The 24,913-nt window shown below is 38.8% G+C and overlaps 1 protein-coding gene across 1 annotated transcript in view; it reads right to left on the bottom strand.

The window, feature by feature from the left end:
• Positions 1-24,913, bottom strand: part of LOC129505323 (suppression of tumorigenicity 18 protein-like) — a 115,441-nt gene that overhangs the window by 49,876 nt on the left and 40,652 nt on the right. The window contains exons 4-9 of the mRNA XM_055318331.1: positions 16,151-16,350; positions 8,937-9,318; positions 8,527-8,849; positions 3,769-3,903; positions 1,963-2,053; positions 814-918 (exon numbers count right to left, since the gene is read on the bottom strand). Coding sequence (XP_055174306.1) covers positions 814-918; positions 1,963-2,053; positions 3,769-3,903; positions 8,527-8,849; positions 8,937-9,318; positions 16,151-16,350 — 1,236 coding nt within the window. The remainder of the gene's footprint in view (positions 1-813; positions 919-1,962; positions 2,054-3,768; positions 3,904-8,526; positions 8,850-8,936; positions 9,319-16,150; positions 16,351-24,913) is intronic.

Below are 24,913 nucleotides of genomic sequence, written 5' to 3'. Positions count from 1 at the left end.
ACCTTATTGTAAGATTTTAAATTGCTAGTTATTCAGTAATTCATGATCTTTGCTTGTTCTTCACTCATGTGATTTTGACTGTTTTAATTAAATGTATAAGAGCAAATATTTAGGAAAACCATATCTTGAAAATACTCCTAATAAGTATGTTGCATTTCAGTGTCTCAATAACAATGAAGATCTGGTCACCTGTTTCAGTTCTTAAATCACTTTTCCTATATGTATGATTTTTTTATTAATAAATGCATAACATCACATTGTGTCATCACATGTAGTTTATTATTTAAGCATAAGTAAGGTCATCCAAACTGCTAGAGATTATGAAGTACCTGGGGCCAATAGGAGATATTTTATTAATACTTACCAATTCACGGAATGAATGTTTTAAAGAAATTATATGTATAGCTGGAACTGAAGAACGAACATATACCATCACATATTTTGGGTGGGTATGAGTGATTTATTAAGGCATTTTCTGCAGGCAGAAAGATTAATCAATCATAGGGAGAGCTTACCTGACTAGTGGGATGGGTTGCATTTAGTGACATGGAATTTTGATTAATATGTATTATATACTTTATTTCTTTGAGATTCATCCACATTATGTTACCTTTATATACAGATTGATTTCATGTTATACGTCTGCAGGGTCTAGCAGTTCATTTAAGTGAGAGAATGATTAACTGGACCAGCCTCTCAAATCCATAACTGGTAGTTGAGAACAAAGGTCGGACCATAGTGAACTGGCACAGGAGGGCAGCCAGACCCTCTGGTGTAAGGAGCATGGCATGGAATGCCAAGGGAGGGTCATACCTGTGAATCTGGTCAGGACACTGCCCGGTTTTGGGAGAATCAAGCTGATTTTTGTCCTGGGACATTGCCAATTTTTCAGCTGCAGCAATTGGACAACCAGAAAGACTGTTTTAAAAAATAAAAAGGGAGGACTTGAGTTAAAAAGGTAAAATAATTTGCTTTGGCATGTACCTCACAGCGTACTTGGCACACATTAAATGTTAAGTCATATTAGTAGTTCACTTAGCACCTTTCTCATACTAATAGATCCCAAAAGGGTTTTGCAAACTACTGTGTCAACATTTGCCCCTCAATCCCATCTCAGAAGTGAAACTCATTTTTAAGATCGGAAAATTATATGAGGGAATTATTCTGAAACTCTATAACGTTTTAAGTAGAATGAACTCACTCCAATTGCAATGTGCCCCATTAGAGATGTTAGCATGGTAATTCCATGATTTATCTTAAGATCTTTAGAAAAGTGTTAGGGACTTAATTTTAAATCAATTTAAATTTAAAATATAGAACACAAGGTTTTCTGGCAATATGCTTATGAGTCACATAGGATCTCGTGAGCACATAATAGATATAGTATAAAGTACACATAAAACAATAGGCATTTTTTCCAAAAATATTTACATACACACAATACATTTGTATGTAAGTGCATTTGTATGTATGTGTTTTAAGTGAGTAGTAAGCTCAATGTAATGAATCTCCATGAGATGAAATTATGTTTGCCTTCCTACCGGCTTATAGTCAGAACCACAGTAGATGGAAGCCCTTTTGGTACCTCATTAATACTTATTGGATGGGATCCAAGATAAACCCTACGCAACTCTCTTCAATGTCAAAAGAGCTATGGCGAGGTTCCAGAGCAAAAAAAGAACATTTTCTATTTCTATGACTATATGAATATATAACTCTAGTCTTCAAATAGAACATTTTTTGTTTGCATTATTGGCTGCTAAATAAAAATTTCTAGGAAAGTAAATTGTGTTTTTTTTTCACTCTGCACACACTGTAAATATTTCATCTCTCTTTCAAGTGGTAACATTCAATAGTGATCCAGAGATTTTGATAACACATTGTTAGTTCCTTATTTTCTTGGTGGAAAGTTTCTCTCACTTCTCTTTGTAAGTTGAAAGATGAGCATCCCATCACAATTACCTCCTGTGGGTGTTGCGGTTGCTGTTCACGTGCCCTCTTCCGGTGCATCCGGGGGTGGGACACTTGAGTACATTTTCATGCATGGCAAGAACTAAGCACAAAATATCACAAAAAGAAAGGAATAATAGGCTATAAGTATATAACACACTAACAAACTGACTTCTCCACTTTACATGCAAATTAATTTGGTTATATAATCTACCATTCTTCCTCCCACAGATATTTGGGTTGAAATAAATGAGTACTTAAGAACTTCAAAAATTAAATTCAGCGAGCTTGTTCAAGATTTGGTTTCTCTAAACTTCATGTCATGATCAATGCTAGACTTAAGTAAGACTATTCTGTTTCTATTTAACTTAAACTGAGAGGCTTATACCCTTCCTTTTATAGTTATGTGCTTTTCCGTGGAAGAGTGGATGGAGAACATTGTCAAGTAGTTCCTTCTATCTTTTCCTGAGGTGTGAACTCCTGAATAGAGTCTTCTTTATTTTCTAGGGGATATTACTTTGATTCTTGTCCATTGCTCCCCACTCCCCACTTCCCATTGCCATTCAGTTATCGGTGAAAGAGCATGGTTGGGTAAACAACCAGGTAATCAATCTGGGGAACTGCTAATCTTCTGGGACAGTGCTGAACAGATTAGATTCACTGATTTGCAAAACCGTGCTTTTGAGAAGAATGATGTTGAGGCGTTCCCACCACTGTAGTTTGTATGACCCAAAGGTGTTTCAATAAGGTTAAAAAAGTAGAGGATGTAGCACATCGAGACTTCAAAACTTGGAAGGCAGCCCTTTCCTTCTCCAGTTTCCTAGCTCACAGCAGAGCTGAGGGTAGAGAAGCCAGCCAATGTTTGCTGTTGCTCAGAGCTCTTTGCTACTGCAGGATGCCCTGGGGAGATGTGACAAGGAACCACAAGTTCCTACAAGGAATGGGAAGATAGGGAGTCAGGGGGCACTGGTGATGTGATGCACTTCTTCTTCTCTCTTTTTTAAGAAAGCCCCATGCTCAGCATGGAGCCCAGCTTGGAGTTTGAACTCACAACCTTGAGACCAAGACCCGAGCTGGGATCAACAGTTGGATGCTTAACCTATTGAGTGGGTGCCCCTGGGATGCACTTCTTATATTTAGATGATGAACTGAGGCTAAGACTGATCGTGGGCTTAAGGCAGCCATACCTCTGGGTGAGAAAGGACGGTACAATATATCAATCATGCAAAGGCATAGAAGACTTTCTGTCTTCTGATGCTTTGGCATCTGGGACCTTGCAAACCCTGGAAAGACTGCCCTTCAAAGAGCTTTTAAAGATAAATCAACCAATTATGGGTCTACACCCAACTGCCTCCTTTATTAGACTCACACTCACACTCCCCCCACCTGCCAGGTATCAGAAACCAATGGACAGCCCCCAAGCCTCACAGTGTACTGAGAGAATTAAAACTAGCCAGTCCTAAGTCTGCTTACTCTGCTCCTTCCCACAGAAACCATAAGTTCCCCTCCTCCCCTCCACCCTGATCACCCTGGTGTGGCATGCACCGTAGCCCTGCCTGGTGTGGCATGCAGTGTCCTCTCAGGAACTGTAACAGTCTTTTCAATGTCACTTGTCTCCTGATCTATTGGCCTGACTGCACCCCAAATTTTCTATTAATAAACTTATTTTAAACACCCAGCTAGATGGAAATTGCCTCAACACGGAAAGAAACTTTATTTCCATTCCGAATTCCACACTGGAGGAGAAAGAGGATAAATTGTGATGTTGTGGCACAAATAAGAGGAAGCCTACTTGTTTTAGGGATAAGTAGTACTCACTTTCCAGGGGAACCCGCACTTTGTGGGGGCACCCCGAAAGGCTGCGGTGGTGGGGGTAGAGTCCTGTCACATGTCCCGTGCCATCGCACCCAGGGATAGGGCACTTGGTCTCCCTCTTTTCGGGCCTCGGTGAATCTAGAAAGAAATTAAATCAAGAGATTCATTTGGCTCTTCTTTCCCTTCCCATTCACTAGAGTGGCCTTGCAGAGTGACATTCTCACTTCACTCGGTTTTTACATCATAGACATTCTTCTCACATTGCCTTGAATAAGACCCTCAACTAAGACCTGTGGAAGCATAAAAAATGTTTTCAATTTTCTTGGTTTTCTAAGCAAAGGCTGACACAGGGCAAGGGAGTGTTAAAATACAGAGATGGTTTTAAGTTGTCATGTCACATATTATAGTTACAGTCTCAATGTGAAAAATGAATCCTACTCCAGAGGCAGAGGATGCACCCGAAAGGGGGAAAAAAAAAAAGAAGTGAGAAAGAAGAAAGCATATATTCAACCCAAAACTATCTCTGAAAAGAGTCTCAAAAAAAAAAAAAAAAAAGCTAGATTCTAAATGATAAAACAAAGAAACCACCATATTCGAGAAGGGCTGCTCTGTTCTTATCCCTGTGGATCCCCAGCCTCACGTGGCCCTAAGGTCACAGGTCTACGTAGCTGCTCCCATGCACGTGCAGGGCCTGCTTTGGCCAGAGTCAGGAAGGGGAGTCAACAATGCTATCTTGTGCCATGCCCAAGATCCCCAAACCCAGTGCTTTGCTACTTCGGATCAATATGGAGCAGCTATTGAGAAGAAGCTTTCATTTTACTCTGAATGCAGAAACTGAAAACTCAGGCAATAGGAAGACAGCCTGGCAAGGAAATATTTTAGGCAGAATGGAAACACAGAGTGGAGGCAGCCTTGAGTGGTCGGTACCGCCAAGCACATTGGGACATGGGGAAGGCACCACAGGTTCCACTAGTCAGAGAGAAGGGAAACCTGGTAACACCACTTGTCAGGCTGCCATGGGGCATTGGCCTAAAGAGGGAGGGTGGAGGATGAGCTGGGGGTTTTAATCTTCCTGTGCATATTTTGGTGAGGGTTACATAAAAGGCTATATAAATACGTAAAATAATTGAGGATTATCATGAATATTGATGGGGTTGGAGCTAACATAGGAGAGGCCTTCTGTAGACATTTCCATATTCATGACTCAGATAGTAGGTAAACTTAAAACAGAAATGCATTTTTTGGAACCCAAATCACCCCCTAACTTGGGCATGGAATGATGTACCCAGCTAGGTGGAAATCACTGGGACAAGCTTGTCACTCAGCATTCCTAATGGTCAGAGGAACCAGAATCACAATGGGAGGGAGCCTCAGAGAAAGGACCAGTGTGGAATGGAGGCTGGCTGCAGGCTTCTCAGAACACGAAGTATCATGAATAATGAATCCACTTGATGCTGAGAGTGAAAATAAATAATCTGTGTGCTCCTGCCATAGGAAAGCTGCCGGCAGTGGAATAGGGGGCAGAGTCCTGCAGCGTGAGGCTGTGGAGGCCCCATATCATATGCTCCTGCTCCAAGCATGGTACTGAGAGAAGAGCAATGTCGCGGATGCGACAGCCGTCTCTAGGGCGGGATATTGCAATGAGTAGACATGCCTCTGTGATATCGTGCCACCCTAGTTGTTGGATTATAAATGGTCCTGAGCAGATGGGCACAGCAGGTTGTATGTAATGCAATTATTTGGGGGCATGCTTTCAGTGAAGGGGGAGGAGCCAAGGATCCTTCAAGTTATGCACACTCTGCCTGGGAGGGGGTGGTCAGCATGAGAAAACTGGAAATTGTATGTGATAGATGAACAGCTCAAAGATTGGGATGCCTCGAGTGGCAGACACTTATGTTTCATGAGACACAGGATTTAAATGCCATAGTGTTGAGACTGTTCTCTGTCTTTTGCAAGAAACAAAGAGGCATATAAGAGTTTTTACTTATTCTATGATTTTGTGGATACGTATTTTACTTAATCCAAAAATGTTGCCAAATTTGAAGTTGTTTTAGGCCTATAATATCTGTTGATGGAGAGTCAAAAATCCTTGAAGTTTGACTGAAGTGACACTAAAGGGGGTTGACACTGTATAGGAGAGAGAATAGGAGGAGAAGCAATGTGGATTTTGATACCCTTCCTTCCTTGGACCTGGTCCAGATGAGGCCACATTTCTAAACCACATTGAAAGGTTTGGCGCCGCGCATTTCCCCTCCTTGCCACATTATTTGTCTATAGGAAGCCAGAGAGGGTGTGGGAGATAAGGCAGGGCTGGCACCTGACCAGGTGTGGTCCACTGACAGTCCATCATGCACGTTTGTCTGCAAGCCTCCTCTGCTGGGTGAAACAGATGCCATGAAATGCTCTGTGGGGCAGAACCTGTTTGCATGATAAGAAGCCAGAGCTTGAGCTCTCAGGTGACTCTTAGGCCTGGCTCTTCCCCTTTTGTTTTCTTTGCTGAATGCTGCATAATGAGGGTGACCTTATACTCTGGTGACCTTACATCCCTGTTTGCCTGGGACTGTCTCATTCATACCTGATATACTCATGTGGTTCTTCATAGCACTCCTCTTCACTCTGAAAGTGTCTTAGCCTGTACAGTAAATTCTATGGTGACTCTATACACATTGCGACCTAAAGTCTCACTAAATGCTTAGTAGCAATTTTAATTTTAGAATTGCTGACTCATTGATGGCTTGGGTAAAATGGTATTTTAAAATGCTAGTCCTCTGTCCTTTAACAGTGGGGTTGCATGCCCAAGGTATATGAGAAATTAGGAAGGTATTGTGGAGAGCATGAATGTCAGTTGGTACGAGTATTGGCCTAAGAACATGGAACGCACACCAGAGGAAGAAGCATCTCTTAAGCCACTGGCTCCCACATCTAGAATAAAGAACAGGAAAGTGAATATCTAATTTGGACTCTGCAAGTATCCTCTAGATGAACCCTATAGTTTCCATGCATTATGGGCTTTACCTCTTTTTCCCTCTGTTTGATACTAGTCTGATCTGGATCTTCTTGCATAGGCTTTGAACACCCCAAGGCAGGATCATGCTTCCCACAATAGGATATACTATTGAATTAGCCAGAGTCATTAATAATTCTCTAAATCTTATATGACCCATGTTTACAAACACAGATTCTATTGCCTTCTTAGTTTTTGAAAACAAAACTTGTTAAGTTCTATAAAAATGGCCAAAGGATTGTCAAATATTTTAAGCTATGGCACAAAAAAAATCTCTCCAAACACCGAATTTCATTGGCTGGAAGATATCATCAGTTGAATCATGCAACATCATTTTGGGTGTTAGTAAGAAAGAAAAAAAATATTGAAAATTAAAGTATGGCACACACTTCTAATTTCAGAGATTTTAAAATGAGAAAACAGTATATAAATATGAATGAAATATAGTAGATGGCAAATTATGACCTTTTGGAATTTGAAGTCAATTTTATCTAAGTTTTTGATTCTGTAGTCCTTAAGAAAAAATAAAAAAAACATGCACACAGGTAAGTTAAGCAAGTTGCATATTAGTGGAGTGCACAAAGCTGGTAGTGGGTCCTGTCCCAAACCACACATTGTTAATTGATACTCTGTCCCAAACCCAACCCTGGCAGTAAGTTTGTATAGTATTACTATCTTGCTTCTCACTATGTGACATTATTTTATTTATTTTTCGTTTGTTTATTTTCTCAGTTCTGAGCTGCAGGATAATAATTGACAAGATTGCAGGTGAGTACTAAAATAGACTCAAGATGACAAAATTTACAATTCATTTCTGCATAAATCTCAGCAAGCAGATCATCCAAACCATAACTCACATATTATTCTTGCAAGCTCCTAGGGGCCATGACCTTGATTTTCTCTAAGATATTCCTAATTCTATGGTTCTTTAAGACTTTGAGGCACCCAATAAATATCTAAAAAACACACTTAAAAAATGCAAGTTCTGGAGCAGTAAGTATGATAAGATCTGGGAAATACCAATCTTAAGCCTTCTAGGTACTTGAGAACCACCATTTGGGAATTATCACCAGGTCCATCTGGTGCAAGACTCAGGGTGGAGGGGCAGGGGGAGTAGCTTTATGGGAGATGAGACACAACTTCCTTAAAGTTGAGGAGCAGTTTTCAGGTCTCCTCCAAGCACATTTATTCTTCTTATTCATAAGAAGGCCCACGTATTTGTGGCCTTGAGTTACAAACCTCGTAAAAGCATAGGGTTATTAAAGTAGTAACCTCCAGTTTTATCCTAAGAGGGTTCAGAGCATCCTGTCTGACTTGCCAGTAGCTTGCCATTATTTTGAAGCTCCAAAGGTGCTAGATGATCCCATAAAGAAAGTAGGAAGGAAAAATTAAATTTCTAGAATTGGTTTGATTGACAAAATGGTTTAAAATCCAAAAAGTAAAAATGTACTTCTAACATGTCCAATATAGTACTGTACAAGTAGTATATATTTTTTAAAAGTTGTCAAATTAAGAGAAAAAGAGGCAATGATTCTTATTTTGTGTGCAAAATCATTGCAAAACTGACCAAGCTTGATCTGAGAATAATCTAGACAGCAGAGAAAAAAAGAAATTGTTTATTTTATAATATGAACTGGTTTTTAATTTGCATCAAGTTGTCAAAAGCTATCTGGAAGTGGTAATCAAATCTTACTAATTTTTCTTCCAACCCTTAAAGCAATTTTATTCCTAAAATAAATGCAAAAAATGCGCCTTACGTTTATTGTTAAAGATTTGTCTTCCACCCATGTCAATAACTTTGGTTTGCCTCCGTTCCCCAGCAAGGTGTTCCAGTAGAAACCTGTCCAACTCTTTGTAAGTGTTATGGAAAACACAACCTCGCTCAGCCTGGAGAGCAATTGCCTGCTCCAGCAAACTCAAGTTCCCCTTCGCTTTCTCCAGGTCAACAGACTCTTCTGTCATAGCTGCCAGACACTCATTATTCTCTTCCTCCATCCCAGAGAAAGAGAGCTGGGCTTTGCCATCCAGAGGTTCCACGTGTGCATTCTGTGGGTCTCTCCTTTCGGTTTCAGAATCACACATGTTTTCACAAGAGATAAATTTGTCACCTTCAGTTTTTATTTCAGGAACTTCCAATAGGTCTTTCCTATTATCCACTAAAATATACTTTGGGACCCTGTGTGGTTTGGTTTCTTCTGAGAAGTTGGAGCCACTGTCCCAACCATTCTCTGCACTTTCAGAGTTACTTTCACTGTCATCTGAGGAGCAGAACTGAAGCTGGGAATCATCAATTTTTTCTTTTCCATCATCAGAATGAATCAAAAAGCACTCATCAGCTTCATCACTCTCTGCTTTTAGAGACTGGATGCCACTGTCATTTAAATTCTCACTTATAGTCTGAACAGACACATTTTTTTCAAATTTTCCCAAGTGCATTAAAGATTTGACCACGAGCTCTTGATAGCAGCCATATCTGTCTTCCTTCCCATTGGAGTTTTCTTGTGCAGTCGAATGAAGGTTCTCATCCATAGGTTTTATCATGATTTCCTCTATAGAAAAAGAAAGCCAATAATTAAAAAAATGTAAAAAAATATTTTATGAAAATTGCACCAATATGTAGATGAGAGATGGATTGATATAGATATACGTATACAATAAGTACAATATGCAAATATGTGGGCTCTATCAATTTTATAAACACCAAAGAAAAAAATATATATCTTCTTAAAATGAAACAAAACAAAACAGACCTTTATATTCAGAGAATTGCATTTAAAGAAGTGAGCTAGTAGACTTTTCAGCATATTAAGAGCTAATTGTTTCCAGAGTGCTGAAATAGATACTTAACAATAACAGAATGCTGATTGTGAAATTGTTGTTACTGTACCTCTCATATTTGCAAATCCTAGCCAACCAGAAGGAAATCAAATATGCATAATACTACACATTATAAAGGAAACATTCATCAGATTTCTCTGCTAGCATGGCAATGTATTTTCAAAGCTTATTTGGTTTATGTTCTCTACCTCCACAGTTTCTCACACATACTTTCAGATTTTATGGAATGTTAGCTAAAAGACAAAATACATCCACATACAGATGATAACTAAAAGAGTTATGAAGCTTCCAAGGCTTCCTGTTCACTTTCACAACTGTCACATAGAAATTCCATGCCAAGGGAAATACAAGTAAATGGGAGATTTAGCATGATCAAATATCTTTATTTTAAAAGGATTATTTATTTATTTATTTATTTATTTATTTATTTATTTATTTGAGAGAGAGAAGGGAGGGCGGGGGAGGCAGAAGGAGAGAATCTCCAGCAGACTCTGTGCTGAGTGCAGAGCCTGACACAGGGCTTGATCTCATGACCCTGAGCTAAAATCAAGAGTTGGACGCTTAACTGACTGAGCCATGCAGGCGCCCCAGCATGATCAAATATCTTAAATGGTGACATATTTTCTGGCCTGGTACTTGCATGCATTTGTGTAAGAGGGCAATGAGATGAGAGATGGAGATGGTTGGAGTACATGGAACGTTAATTAATTGTTTTCAGTAGTGGGCCTACTGAAGTCTTGACAGTCAAAGAGCCCTATGACTATGAACAGGTCTCCATATGCTAGTCTGTCCAGGACAGTCCACTGGATCTCTGTTGTCCCAATCCAGTTGTTAGTGTTAACCCTGTTACTCTTGGCAGTGGCCCAGCTGCAGTGAGTGATAGTATGTGTGTATATAGTCATATGTATACATATGTATGTATATATATGTGTGTGTGTGTATGTATACATGCATATGCATATACCCACATAAATGTGTGTGTATTATATATCCCTATCCCAATGCAAACACAACAATTAAGGGTGCAGATTTACTAGTTGACCTACTCCTGGTTTAGCATACAAGGTAGTATGGGGAGCAAGGCACCCAGAACACACGCGGCTGTGAAATGCACCAGACAACTAAGGAATGGTCCCCTGATATTCACTAAGACCAAAAAAAAAAAAAAAAAAAAAAATGGAGAGAGAGAGAGAAGAAAGAAAAGAAAGAAGAAGCAGGACCATTTCTGTGTCTCTGAAGGCTGAGTGGGGGATGGGCAACACAAAATAATAAGCCCCCTTAAAGACTGTGAAAGACACAAGTGAAGTGCATTCTGTGCTAATAAACATCTTTGGAGGGAAGAAAAGGACAGCCATCCCATGTGATGGCTGCAGGAGAGGGTGTCTGTGCAGAAGACAATGTGCCTTTTTTAGTCTCATTTAATTTTTTATAAACATTGTCTCTGACAAGGACACTCAAAAATACATCTCCATCATCTTCCTTTCTGGTAATTATCTCCCTAAATCAACACTGGACTGCCAGGATCAAGTAAATATTGCCATAGTAACTAAAAGCATTTTTGGATGAAGGGAAGAATTTAGTCACAACACTAGCCCCTTTAAATAATGCTGATTATAGGGTGCAGTCTTTTGTTGGGATCTATTCAACATAAACTGAAAAATTTAACATTTTACTTCCTAGAAAATAAGCTGGATAAACAAGCACATCATATTTGATAGGATGGTCTATTCCCTTCTGAATTCATATCAGAGGAATTCCAGGTTTAAATAATATATTAAACATAGTCTAAAATGCAAATGAAGTTTTTCTCAATATCACAGTTGGCTATTAGGAGAAAGTGTAAAGGGTTATGATAATTTTAAAGTATTATGAACTACAGAAAACAAATAAAAAGCATTTTCAGTGAATATGCTCAATTCATTGAACTATTCTCTCACTCCACTTAACTACCCACATGTGTACAATAATGATTTATAGACATTATACCTAATTATGCATATTTGGGCTGTGTTAGAGTGCTAACAAAAGCTCTAGAAAGCAACAATTACCTCTGTTGCTTAGCTACATAGTTTAAAATATTCCTATTAAGTGCAGATCACCAGAGAGGCGGGAGTGACAAAAACGCACATGTGCACGACAATGCGTTTCACTGTGCTGCTGCCAACTGCTAGCATTTTGGGTCATTTCCAGTTTACATAATTGTTTGGTTCAACTGTTTGTTATATGCTAAAAGAAAATATTTATTAATTATTCTTCAGAAAGAGAGGAGTCCTGCCGATAGAGGTGCCTACGTGTATCACACGCGATGGTTTCCAGGAATGTTCCACAAATTTGCAAACCAACTTTCCATATACCCACCCCTCTCTGGCTTTCACTATCATTATTAAAAAAAAAAAAAGTTGAGTTAGCTTTTGAACCTGACAGATCTGTGACGAGGTTCTTTTTTCTCTTTGCTTTATAATGGGCTGCCTACCTTTTTACATTAGTGTGTTTTTATTTTCATCGGTGGCCCAGTGATTCATTCACTGACATACCTTTGTCAGTGAAATAACTAACCTGGTTTTGATTCTGGGCTTGTAAGCTCAAGTCTGTGCAAACCTCAAGGCATCCTTGACCTTTCTGAACCCCATGTCCTCACTCACAGTTAGGCACACTGCAGAGTCTACATGGGAACACGCACAAAGCAGAAGCCACACAACAGGTGTTCAGTAAATGATGGCTGTCTTCTCCCTTCCCCAGATACAACTTCAGATGACAGTAACAGCAGAGAATACATGGGACCCTCCACACAAATAAGATGAAACTGATCCCTGAGAACAGGCACAGTCAGTCCACAGTGTGAAAGAGACTGAACCAGTTTAGCACCCATGTCACATATGCTATGGAATTGCTATTCTGAAGGTAATTACCTTCAGAAACTGGAGTTTCAATGCACAATGCACAACATGGAGGCAAAACCACTACGATTTTGAGGTCCAGAGACTGGCGCTGAGCTGCTGGCCCGGCAACACCTGCCTGTGTGACCTTGGGGCAGGCCTGCATCTCTTGAGTCCTAGGTCCTCATCTTTTAAATGAGGAAGATCCAGTGACATCCTAGAACAATAAACTGTTATGTTCCTGGCATGGTATTCCTTACTGCACTTAATCTTTACAGTAACAACAAGAAAGAGACTTTCTACTCCATTTTATAGAAGGGAAACTATTTCCTAAGGGGCTAGGAGATCAAGATCACAGCTAGCCAGTGGTGGAGGGGGTGGGGGTGGAGGGGCTGAGATCCAGACCCAGGGCCACGGTTTCCTGACCCTATGCCCATCCTTCTGCACAAAGCTATCCCAGATCCCACAGCCCAGGAAGGTCATATGTCTCTACTGATGTTTACAAAACACAGCAACTCTTAGAAGAAACTGTTCAGAATACTAATAGTCTATTATTTTCCCAAGTTCAGATACTTTCAAGAGTGAAATTATAAGAAGATACTAAAATGCAATTGTCATTTGACTTTCAATCAAAATCAATAACTCCTAAATTATAAATAAGATATGTAAAAATGAATAAACAGCAATAACAAGACAAAACCTAACAGGTAACCACACCTTGGCTTTCTCAGTACAACAGTGTAGGTCAGAAAATTCCTAAGGCACACTCCCCTGGAGCAGTCAGAGAGTTGGAGTTTACCTAGCACACCCCTTCCTCTTCCTGAAAACATTTCAAAGTGTGGACCAGGAGGAGAGGCTGGAGCTGGATGACACCTTCTATAACATAGAGTAAAATAATAAATGTTTTTGCTGGGTATGAAAAAGTTCCTATTTATTTATTCGCTTAAAACCAAAGTCTCTACTCCAAGGGGTCTGGTAATCCTAGAAAGTATATGCTAATGGATTCCCACATTATGTATCAGCTGTTCTGCTCAAAACAACTTTAAAAATTCCTCTGAAAATCACAAGTTTTGAGTTTGACTCCTTTAATATAACTGGATTTTATTACAATTGGATTTTAGTTCTGTTTCTGAAACTATCAAAATCACTTGTATAGATAAACTAGTTTTCCAGGTCTCTTGAATATGTAAATCTTGCTGGGAATAAAAGCACTGGAAAAAATGAATTTATCTCTCAAAGTTCTAAAACCAGTGTGGCTTATCCCTTATTTGCGTTTTGTTGAGAGATGTGTTAAAATGATCATCTCAGCCCCTAGAGTGACAGATACCCCTGAGTCAAGAGCATGAGCTTAGAAACTGAGGAGGGACTCCATACATTTGGCTAATCTCACTTCTCGGTAACCCGTCTTTTCCTTGTCTGTGTTGGGAAAGCCTGAGCTTGTCCTACCTTCTGCTAGTACTTTGCAAGCTTGTATTCTGTTTGCCCCAGTGAAGAAGGTGTTATCTGTGTGTTTTTGTCTACTTTCTCTTCTATCACCATTAATGCCCACCTGCAGTTCTTTGAAAAACAGCTACTTAAGGGTATGAGACATAGTTTTGCCATTAAATGAATTCAACTGTCCTATCTACTTTCTAAAGGTAGTCAGAGCATGGATGATTGGATTATGGAGCACGGTTAGCTGGGAAATAATTATTTTGCTTATCCTTCAATTGTGTCCTAATTATCTTCTTTTCAACACCTACAAGCTGCATTACCTTAAGCATTAAATCTCTTTGGTCTTCAATGATCTCATCTGTAAAATTGGGACCATAATCATGCATACCTCATGTCATTGTTGGGTGGATTAAATGATATAATTTATGTGCCTGGAATATATTAAGAATTCAAAAATAATGGCACTACCACTATAATTTCAGCACATTCATTATTAGCAGTGCTTCCAGTGCTAAATATAAAAATAGATAACATTTGTGAACCTGCAAATAGATGTCCATCAGTGTTTGTAACTGAATGTTTCACTGAGTACATCTTGACAGTATATTTTCTTGGTTGATATTAAGCATCTACGATCATCACATGACTAACATAAAAGGCAGGAGGTCCAAAAAAAAGGCAGGAGGTCCAGTGGGCAGATACAGTCCTTGTCCTTAAGGCACTTACAAGAATGTGTTGGTGTAAAAAGATGCCCATATAAAAAAATACCCAGTGAATTAATGTCAACCAGGTGAATTATGCCTCAAGTCTAACCACATCAATTCAAGGGCCTTCCCTAATACTATATTCAAACTGCAATTTTCATAAATCCACAAAAATGACCAGCTCAAGGAAACAAAAACAGTCAAGGATGATTATAATTTACAGATAAGCTTTAAGCCATATGGTAAATTCAGAAAAGCCAGGACATTTGCTTAAACACTGTCAAATCAGCATACAACTTTGTTTTCACTACAGAATCTCAACTTACTTGCAAGCCAAGATTACTGAAGATCTAACGGTTGGGCTCTGACATTTGTGTTCAGTCAGTGAGTATGCTTTTGTATCTTTTCTAGTAATTCCTATTGCTGTTACTCTAATTCTGTCTATAATAGATATTTATAATCTAAGAGCTCTTTGCCTTTGGTTTATTATACATACTTCTTTTCAAATAACATCTTATTTAGTATGTTTTAATTCCTTAAAAAGTCACATTCAGAAAATAACTATTTCATAGAATAGATGTACACCTCATTTCATTTTCTAATCAGTCCAGCTTTTGATTTCCATTTTTTTCATAAATTTTTTAGATATTTTGCATATCCTTCAATTTCAGCCTCATGCACAAAGTAGTTGGTGATGGTCCAACTCCTGGAGGCACTATGACTACCATGAATCTAATAGGAGAAACTGTAGACTGGGGAGAAACACATCCTAAAATTTCAAAGTAGTAACTACATATCACTTAGCATGCAAACAGTATTTCATGAGTGAGTGAAGAATCGAATTCATGAAATATAATGTGTGCCTAAAGGTAATCGAAAATCATTTGTCTCAGAACTAATGGGCACAGTGATGCATTTTCTATAACACATCATTTTCCTACTGAAGAAGACACTAGGGTGCCAACTTCAGGTCCCTTCTGCTAAGTCCATTTCTATAAGCATTTATATTAAAAATGGTGAAAAGATTAAGGTCACAAGCCATCTGCATTAGTCTGTGTTGCTATTATCAATTATATTTTTTTGGGGGGGGCAAATAACACTCTGTTTATAAAACAAAAAATCAAATGCCTTATTTATATATGTCATACCTGAGATACCTTAAGCTTAAATATATCCTTTCATTTTTAGGGGTTCTTTCAGGGATAGACATCCATCCTATTAGGGAGTCAAGGTACTCTTTAACTTTAAGGCTTAGTATCTTTCATTTTCTTCAAAAAGAGGCACAGTCCAATTCTGTGCTTTTGAAAATGAACTCAGGCAAGGACTCTGTCCACAGCTTATATTTAGACTCTCTGCAGTTACTGATTTAAAAAAAAATTGGTTCTTGGGAAATGGATGCTGAGTGAAATAAATGTTTGATTTTGCTTCCAAATGACAATTTGCTTCTACAGCACACGGACTATATATCCTAAAGACTGAGGATTTGGTGTCAGGAAGTAGATAAAGTTTGTGCCACACCCGCTTGCTACCTGTGGCAGTGTGATCACTGGCTTCTGCGAAGCCATCTTCCTCCTCCACCTGGGTCCTGTCATCACATTCTTCTCTGCAGTCCAGGTTTGGGCTGTAGTGTCGGGGCTTCATTAGCAGTGATTTTCTCTTGTTGACTGGGACACCCAAAGCCTGCTCTGCAGCTCTCCTCTTCTTCGCCATGGAGCAATCATATGCAGCACTGCAGTGATTGAGGCAAATTAAGAACATGGAGACTTTACTGCTACTTGTCATTTGATTTCCATGAAGTATAACCCAAAGCCTGTGGACCTAGGACTAAAGGTTTAGGGTGAGTTGTTGGCACTAACGAAAACAGCCCATCCATTGAATCTACTGAACTGTGTGGATTCTATTTTACTGCCTATCAGAAGAGTTAAAAAAAAAAATTCATCCTTAATCCTGAGTAAGCATATGTTAATCTGTGCTTTGCTTGGCACTACATTAAATACCCAGGGAGGGATGAAACAAGATTTGCACTGGTTTGCTAATCCTAAGAAACAGCTAATGTGAAAAATATACCACCAGACACAAAAACACGTGTCCAGTATGGGTAAATCACAAGGTTTTACAAATAGTTGTTTGCTACCCAAACTGCTTATCTCTGCCACAGTTGCACATCAAACTTGAGATGCCACATCCTGAGCTTTGACCTGAAAAAGAAAAGCATAAAAGGAGGGGCAAGCTGGGAACATTATGTCAGCCCATATCCAGTCACACACACACACACACACACACACACACACACACACACACACACAAAATTAAAAAGGTGAAAAGATGCTACCTGGCATCCTGCCTTCTGATTCTCACACATTTGGCACACAGAACAAACAAATAAAAGGAGGAGAAATAAGATTGGATTTCATAAAAATGGACAACAGTTTATCCTTACTCCTGTCCTCATATGATTTTATTTGGAAATACTCCTGAGGGCGGCCTTTTCAAAGCAGATTTCCTACATAGAGCTCACTCAGAATTAATGCAGATCCTGAAGTTAAGACAAATATTCTCTTGGCAAGATCCAGGGAGACCAGAGGGTTTGGCCCATAGTGAATCTGTGAGAGATATTTATTAAAATGCCCTATGAAGAAAAATGCAAGAGCTTTAGAAGCAAAAATGCAAACTAGAGAATCTTAGACTCAGTATTTGAGATATTACTTACTCTATCACATGCAAAAAAATGATTGGATACTCAGTAATATTATCAAATAGACAAAGGTCTTAAATTATCCTCTTGGATATATTAATGCAAAGATGGTGACCTGTTCCTAAAAATTGATTATAGTTGTTCAAGAATTCTTGAACTTAGGGACACCTGGCTTCCATGAAAGGGTGATGAAACAAGAAAATGTTAGATGCTGATCATGGAGCCATAGAAGTTATTGACATTCATCGAGGGTCAGGCTAGTTTAAGAGTGGTGAGCACTGCACTTGATGGCTACTGCCTATAGCCCATACAATCCCAATAAAAGTTTATAAATGAAATGGACATAAAAAAAGTATACAGGACTTTTAATATGAAATGGAAATACTTTTAAACTAAAAAGAGAACATAAAAGTCCATTCAATAAATACACTGGATAATAAAATAGATAATTTCCATTAACCATCTGGAGCAGGGATGCCTGGGTGGCTTTGTGGTTGAGCATCTGCCTTCAGTCCAGGGCCTGATTCTGGAGACTGGGAATCGAGTCCCGCGTAGGGCTCCCTGCATGGAGCCTGCTTCTCCCTCTGCCTGTGTCTCTGCCTCTCTCTCTCTCTCTCTCTCTCTCTCTCTCTCTGTGTGTGTGTGTGTGTGTGTCTCATGAATAAATACATAAAATCCTTAAAAAAAAGAATTCTTGAACTTAGAACAGTAGATTAAAAAAACTTCATAGGGAAAAGAAAGGGCTATTCTTTCCAGGAAAAAAAAAAAGAATCTGGAAGGAGAGGAAATCCTAGAGGTTAGAAATCTCTCAAAAAAGATTAAAAGGTGAATAATTTAAAATTTTCCTGAGGAAGAGAATAGTGAAGTTCCCAAATAAACTAATTTCCCTTTGCAAAATCTCTCTGATGAGCCCAAATTTAAAGTGACTCTGTATAGAAGATGGAACAAAAGAGAATATAACCAGATGACTATGGGAGGAAAAACCTGCCTTTATATGAAGACTATAGATGGTGGAAACTTACATGGCCTACATATGCTGGTTTGTCAAGGAAAAGTCTACAACATGCAGTTGTGATATATTGGGAGAAGGCATAAAGAAGCAGAGCTACCCTTAGGCTAGTTTTCCTTGTCAAGAAGACTGATCTTGGAAGGAAGAGGGACAGAGAAATATATCAAAAAGGTACATTTCCTAGGTATGTGAGGAGAGTTTAAGGAGTTCCCCAAACTAGTTAAAGTCTTCTGAATCCAGTGAACTTCCATCAAAAATACTCAGAAAATATATAAGACCACTAAACTATTATCTCAAACCATGATGAGAGGCTCCTGGCAAATATCATTTAGGTATTAAACAGGGAAGAAAAGTAGATTCTAAAAACCAATTTAAGCATACACTCGTACTGGGAAAGAGACCAAGAAAGTTTATCAAAACAAAGATATCAGTACCAGGGAACACTAACCAATAAGACCTTGGTGATGACTAGTTAACAAAGAACTGGTCAGTCAGAAAAATGTCATTTCTTTCTTTGATGTTTGATGAATGAGACTGAACATTTACTACCCATAAGACCCTTACAAACTTTGTCTTGTTAAGATTGTTATCAAAGTTTATTTACAAAGACAAATATCAGGCAGCCCGGGTGGCTCAGTGGTTTAGCGCCGCCTTCAGCCCAGGGCATGATCCCGGAGACCTGGGATCAAATCCCACATCAGGTTCCCTGCATGGAGCCTGCTTCTCCCTCTGCCTGTGTCTGTGCCTCTCTGTATCTCTCATGAATAAATAAATAAAAATCTTAAAAAAAAATCAAGTATCATTCTCAAAAACATTATGATAATCAGTGGGGCTGATATTTGAATCTTAGGCTATTGGACCCCAAAGCTCATGCTGTCTCCTAAGTGTTGCCACATTAAAACAAATTTCCATATGTATTTAACAACTGGGTGAAGTCAGACCTGGATCAACCAGCCACCTAACTGGAAGGAAGCTGCCTGTCACAGGGCTCTTTGCCCAGTGATTGAGGTGCAGATAAATAGGACACTCATCAGATCTGGAGATGATACTGAGTTTCAGCAAGGGAATGATGTTGCAAATCTAATTAAGCTCCCTCCCCAAATGTCCATAGTCTGGAGTAGTAGAGTGAACTTAATGAGATGACATGTAATGGTAGTAAAAATCAAGTTCAGTCTTTAGGTCCAAATAATAACTGTGCAAGGATGAAGGGGATATGTAAGATTTTATCAAAAGTACAAATTTAGCTTAAAATAAATTATTGTTATTTGATTATACGTATAAAGTTCCTTAAGTAATATTATCTGTGTAATCTGGGAAAAATAATTGAATTTTTTGGAACACCAAATTCCTTATCCCTTGAATACAAGTAATTTCTATATCACATGTTGTGGATAGAGAAGATAACATCTGTCCTGGTAGTGGCTAAAATAGGTTAAGATAGAACTGTTCAGACTCCCAGGTTAGTGCTCCTGGGACTCCACCAACATCAGGCTAATGCTGAGACAATGCAACATCACAAACTCTCCCAAGCACACTGTACAGATTTATGCCTGCTTGTATGTCCATAAATGCTTTCTAATTTTTTACATATTATTTACATTTATATAAATTACATGATATTTACACATAGCATTTGCTTTAAATCTGACATTCTCTGCATTTCTCCATTGCAAAGTAGCCATGGTCCAGGAAGCATTTGGAGCTAAAATGAAAGGCTTTATAATAAATATTACCCTTTGTGTGTGCATGGAAAATGGTCCCTTTTCCTAGTTTTCCCTAAGGGCACACTATTTTGGCTTTATTGTGACACTTCACTGTGACACTGCAATGAGGGAAAGCCATGCTTTACATGTCACTGAAAGAAATGCCACAAAATGCTAACATATCTTCTCAAGGTTGCCAGAAATAATTTCCACTGGGTTGTGTTTTCCCATCTGTGAAGCTCTGAAATGTTAAGGAAATAAATGAGCTCTATTATCTATATTTTTCTAGTAGATGAGAAAGAAAGAGAAAAAATACACTCAGCCCTGCATTTATTGTTCTATTCAATCAAACTGTTGCTTTAAACATCCTGAGTCCTCCAGGGAACTTTATCAATGCACCAAATACCTTTCAACACCATATTTCATATCTGTGGCTTTGATTTTATTAAAATATCTTTGAAAGATCTGTATTTTTACTTGAGAGAAAATTTTGATTATGTATTTGAGAATTGTTTCCATTTAGAAACTCAGATTCTAATTGGAAACAGTATTCCCTCTGATGACAACATATGGTGAAATTTTACTCAAAACAATGATTGAGAAACACAGCATTTAGATAACATTAATGATAGACCCCCAGTGTTGGAAGTATGTTTAGAAGTCTTTTTTTTTTTTTTTTTAGATTTCAAAAAAGAATACAACAAATTAGGGAACTATGAATCCCCAAAATCTATCAAATAAACACTGGGATCTACAGTTTTCCAGTTTATTTTCCACAGTAATAAATTCTCAATGCAAGTTACAAGAAGACATGTAACAAATTTAAAAATGCAGGTTTGGCAATATATATATATATATATATATATATATATATATATATATATATATTCTTAGTACACTCTCCCAAAAGAATAAAATAGAAAAAACAATGAAAACTATGAATCTCTGAGCCTAAGGAAACTATATGCTCCATTTCTGTGGAATATTCTTAGTGGGTATTAAAAACAGATATCTTTTAATTAAGAAGAATACCACAGGCTTATAGAAAGAAATAAAGAAGTATGAATTTGAATTAAGATGACTGGCAGAAAAAAACAAAGGTATAATGATTTAAAAAGAAAAAAAAACTTAAACTATTATTATTTCAGACATGATTTTATTTGAAGAAAATCCAAAAGATTCTACAGATAAAACATTAAAAGGAAGCAAATATAATTAAGTCATTAAAAATTATTTGAACTTCTGTAAACCATCAATAAAAAATTAGAAAAATATTTTTACAATAAACATTTATAATGCACAGAAATATAAATGCTTAGGAATAAATCTAAAAAAGATATATAAAACTTATACAGACATTTAAAGAAAATTAAAGAACTGAATAGAGAAATATAAGAAGTGTATAGAATAAAAGATTCAGTATTGCAAGATTTCAATTCTCCCCAAATTTATATTAGATCCAACACAATCTCAAACAAAACCCCAAGAACAATTTTTTTAGAAATTAACCACTTAATTCTAAAATTTGTATGAAAATAAAAAGAATTAAGAATAGTATAAACCATCTTGAAAAATACAACAAAGTTGAAAGACTTTATAGTTGTGAATGTCAAAGTTTATCATAAACCTATTGTACTTGACATAGGGTGCTGTGCAAGCATAAACAAATAGATTAATGAAACAGAATAGATGTTCCATCCACTGGGTCTAGAAATAGGCTCACATATATGGTCAATTTTTGACAATGATGTCATTGAGAAAAGGGTTGTTTCTTCAATGAAAGGCACGGAGTCAACTGGATAGCTATCTGAAAAAAAAAATGTTTTGACTTCTACCTTATAGTATATACAATAAACAATTCCAGAAGAATTATGGATTTAAAAGACTAACAAGACAGTAGAAAAAGCAAGCTACTGAGTGGGAGAAGGTATTTGCAATTTATCTTTATTTTTAAAAATGTATATACAGAATATAAAAAGAATTATTGCAAATAAATAAGAAAATGACAATCAATTTAAAAAGTGGGCAAAGATGTGGGTAGGCACTTACAAAACAACTGATAAACAAAATGAAAAGGTGTTTAGACTCTTTCAACACCACATAAATGCAAAAATATATATTGGCTTCTTGGCTAATAAAGTGATAACCATAAGTGGAATCCTCTAAAACTTCTTCCTTCGCATCACCAAAATAGTAAATCCAAAATCTTATATTCTAGAAGGAATAGTAACTATTACTGCTATCTCTAAACTTAGAGGGTGTATGTAATTTTTTCATTAAATTTACCAGTGCAGGCTCTAATAAGAATGTTCCAGAGGAGGGGCAAGACGGCGGAAGAGTAGGGTCCCCAAGTCACCTGTCCCTACCAAATTACCTAGATAACCTTCAAATCATCCTGAAAATCTACGAATTCGGCCTGAGATTAAAGAGAGACCAGCTGGAATGCTACAGTGAGAAGAGTTTTTGTTTGCGACTCTTTTCTTCTGCAGGTAATTTAAAAGATAATTGTAAGCAATTATTATTAAACTGTGTCAGTGGGGTTATAATGTATAAAAATGTAATTTGTATGACAGTAATAGCACATTGGACAGTGAAATAAATAAAGCTATATTGCAAAGATTTGTATTCCATTGAAATCAAATTGGTATATTTCTTCTTTTAAGTTATGATATTAATTTAATTTAGAACAATCACAGAGAAAATAGAAATGGTAACAGAAATAAGGACATTAAGAGAGGAGGAGCAAGACAGCGGAAGAGTAGGGTCCCCAAGGCACCTGTCCCCACCAAATTACCTAGATAGCCTTCGAATCATCCTGAAAATCTACGAATTCGGCCTGAGATGTAAAGAGAGACCAGCTGGAACGCTACAGTGAGAAGAGTTCGCGCTTCTATCAAGGCAGGAAGACGGGGAAAAAGAAATAAAGGAACAAAAGGCCTCCGAGGGGGAGGGGCCCCGCGAGGAGCCGGGCTGAGGCCGGGGCGAGTGTCCCCAGGACAGGAGAGCCCCGTCCCGGAGGAGCAGGAGCTGCACCAACCTTCCCGGGGGAAAGGGGCTCGCAGGGAGTTGGAGCAGGACCCAGGAGGGCGGGGATGCCCTCGGGCTCCCGGGGACACTAACAGACACCTGCGCCCCGGGGGAGTGCGCGGAGCTCCCTAAGGGCTGCAGCGCGCACGGCGGGACCCACCGGAGCAGCTCGGAGGGGCTCGGGCGGCGGCTCCGCGGAGGGGGCTGCGGGGCGGGAGCGCAAATCCAACAGCGCAGGCCCCGGAGCACAGGGCGCCGGGACACAGCCCAGGATCCGGCCTCCCCCCGGACAGGCAGAGGCCGGGAGGGCCCAGGACAGCGAGGACGCTCCTGCCCCGAGCTGAGCAGATCAGCGGCCCAACCCGGAGCCTCCAGGCCCTGCAGACAGAGAGCTCAGGGGTGACTACGGGAGCTGACTCCAGGGCTGCAGAGCTGGCCCCGCCACTGCGGTTGTTCCTCCTGGGGCCTCACGGGGTCAACAACCCCCACTGAGCCCTGCACCAGGCAGGGGCAGAGCAGTTCCCCCAAGTGCTAACACCTGGAAATCAGCACAGCAGGCCCCTCCCCCAGAAGACCAGCTAGACGGACCAGTTCCAGGGGAAGTCAAGGGACTTAAATATACAGAAACGTGTTTTTCTGTTTTGTTTTGTTTCTTTTTCCTGTTTGCTTCCCCCACCCTTTTTTTCCTTTCTTTCTTTTTCTTTCTCTTTTTCGTCTCTTTTTTTTTCTATTTTTCTTCCGTTTTTCTTTTTTCTTTTTCTCTTTTCTTTCCTTCTTTCTCTCCTCTCTTTTTCTCCTTTTCCCAATACAACTTGTTTTTGGCCACTCTGCACTGAACAAAATGACTAGAAGGAAAACCTCACCTCAAAAGAAAGAATCAGAAACAGCCCTCTCTCCCACAGAGTTACAAAATCTGGATTACAATTCAATGTCAGAAAGCCAATTCAGAAGCACTATTATACAGCTACTGGTGGCTCTAGAAAAAAGCATAAAGGACTCAAGAGACTTCATGACTGCAGAATTTAGAACTTATCAGGCAGAAATTAAAAATCAATTAAATGAGATGCAATCCAAACTAGAAGTCCTAATGACGAGGGTTAACAAGGTGGAAGAACGAGTGAGTGACATAGAAGACAAGTTGATGGCAAAGAGGGAAACTGAGGAAAAAAGAGACAAACAATTAAAAGACCATGAAGATAGATTAAGGGAAATAAACGACAGCCTGAGGAAGAAAAACCTACGTTTAATTGGGGTTCCCGAGGGCGCCGAAAGGGACAGAGGGCCAGAATACGTATTTGAACAAATCCTAGCTGAAAACTTTCCCAATCTGGGAAGGGAAACAGGCATTCAGATCCAGGAAATAGAGAGATCCCCCCCCTAAAATCAATAAAAACTGTTCAACACCTCGACATTTAATAGTTAAGCTTGCAAATTCCAAAGATAAAGAGAAGATCCTTAAAGCAGCAAGAGACAAGAAATCCCTGACCTTTATGGGGAGGAATATTAGGGTAACAGCAGACCTCTCCACAGAGACCTGGCAGGCCAGAAAGGGCTGGCAGGATATATTCAGGGTCCTAAATGAGAAGAACATGCAACCAAGAATACTTTATCCAGCAAGGCTCTCATTCAAAATGGAAGGAGAGATAAAGAGCTTCCAAGACAGGCAGGAACTGAAAGAATATGTGACCTCCAAACCAGCTCTGCAAGAAATTTTAAGGGGGACTCTTAAAATTCCCCTTTAAGAAGAAGTTCAGTGGAACAATCCACATAAACAAGGACTGAATAGATATCATGATGACACTAAACTCATATCTTTCAATAGTAACTCTGAACGTGAATGGGCTTAATGACCCCATCA

This window comes from Nyctereutes procyonoides, unplaced genomic scaffold, assembly GCF_905146905.1.
Source record: "Nyctereutes procyonoides isolate TBG_1078 unplaced genomic scaffold, NYPRO_anot_genome, whole genome shotgun sequence".
NCBI classification, from domain to species: Eukaryota; Metazoa; Chordata; class Mammalia; order Carnivora; family Canidae; genus Nyctereutes; species Nyctereutes procyonoides.
The sequence above is the reverse complement of the archived record's forward strand: the minus strand, read 5'-3'. Positions and strand labels throughout refer to the sequence as shown.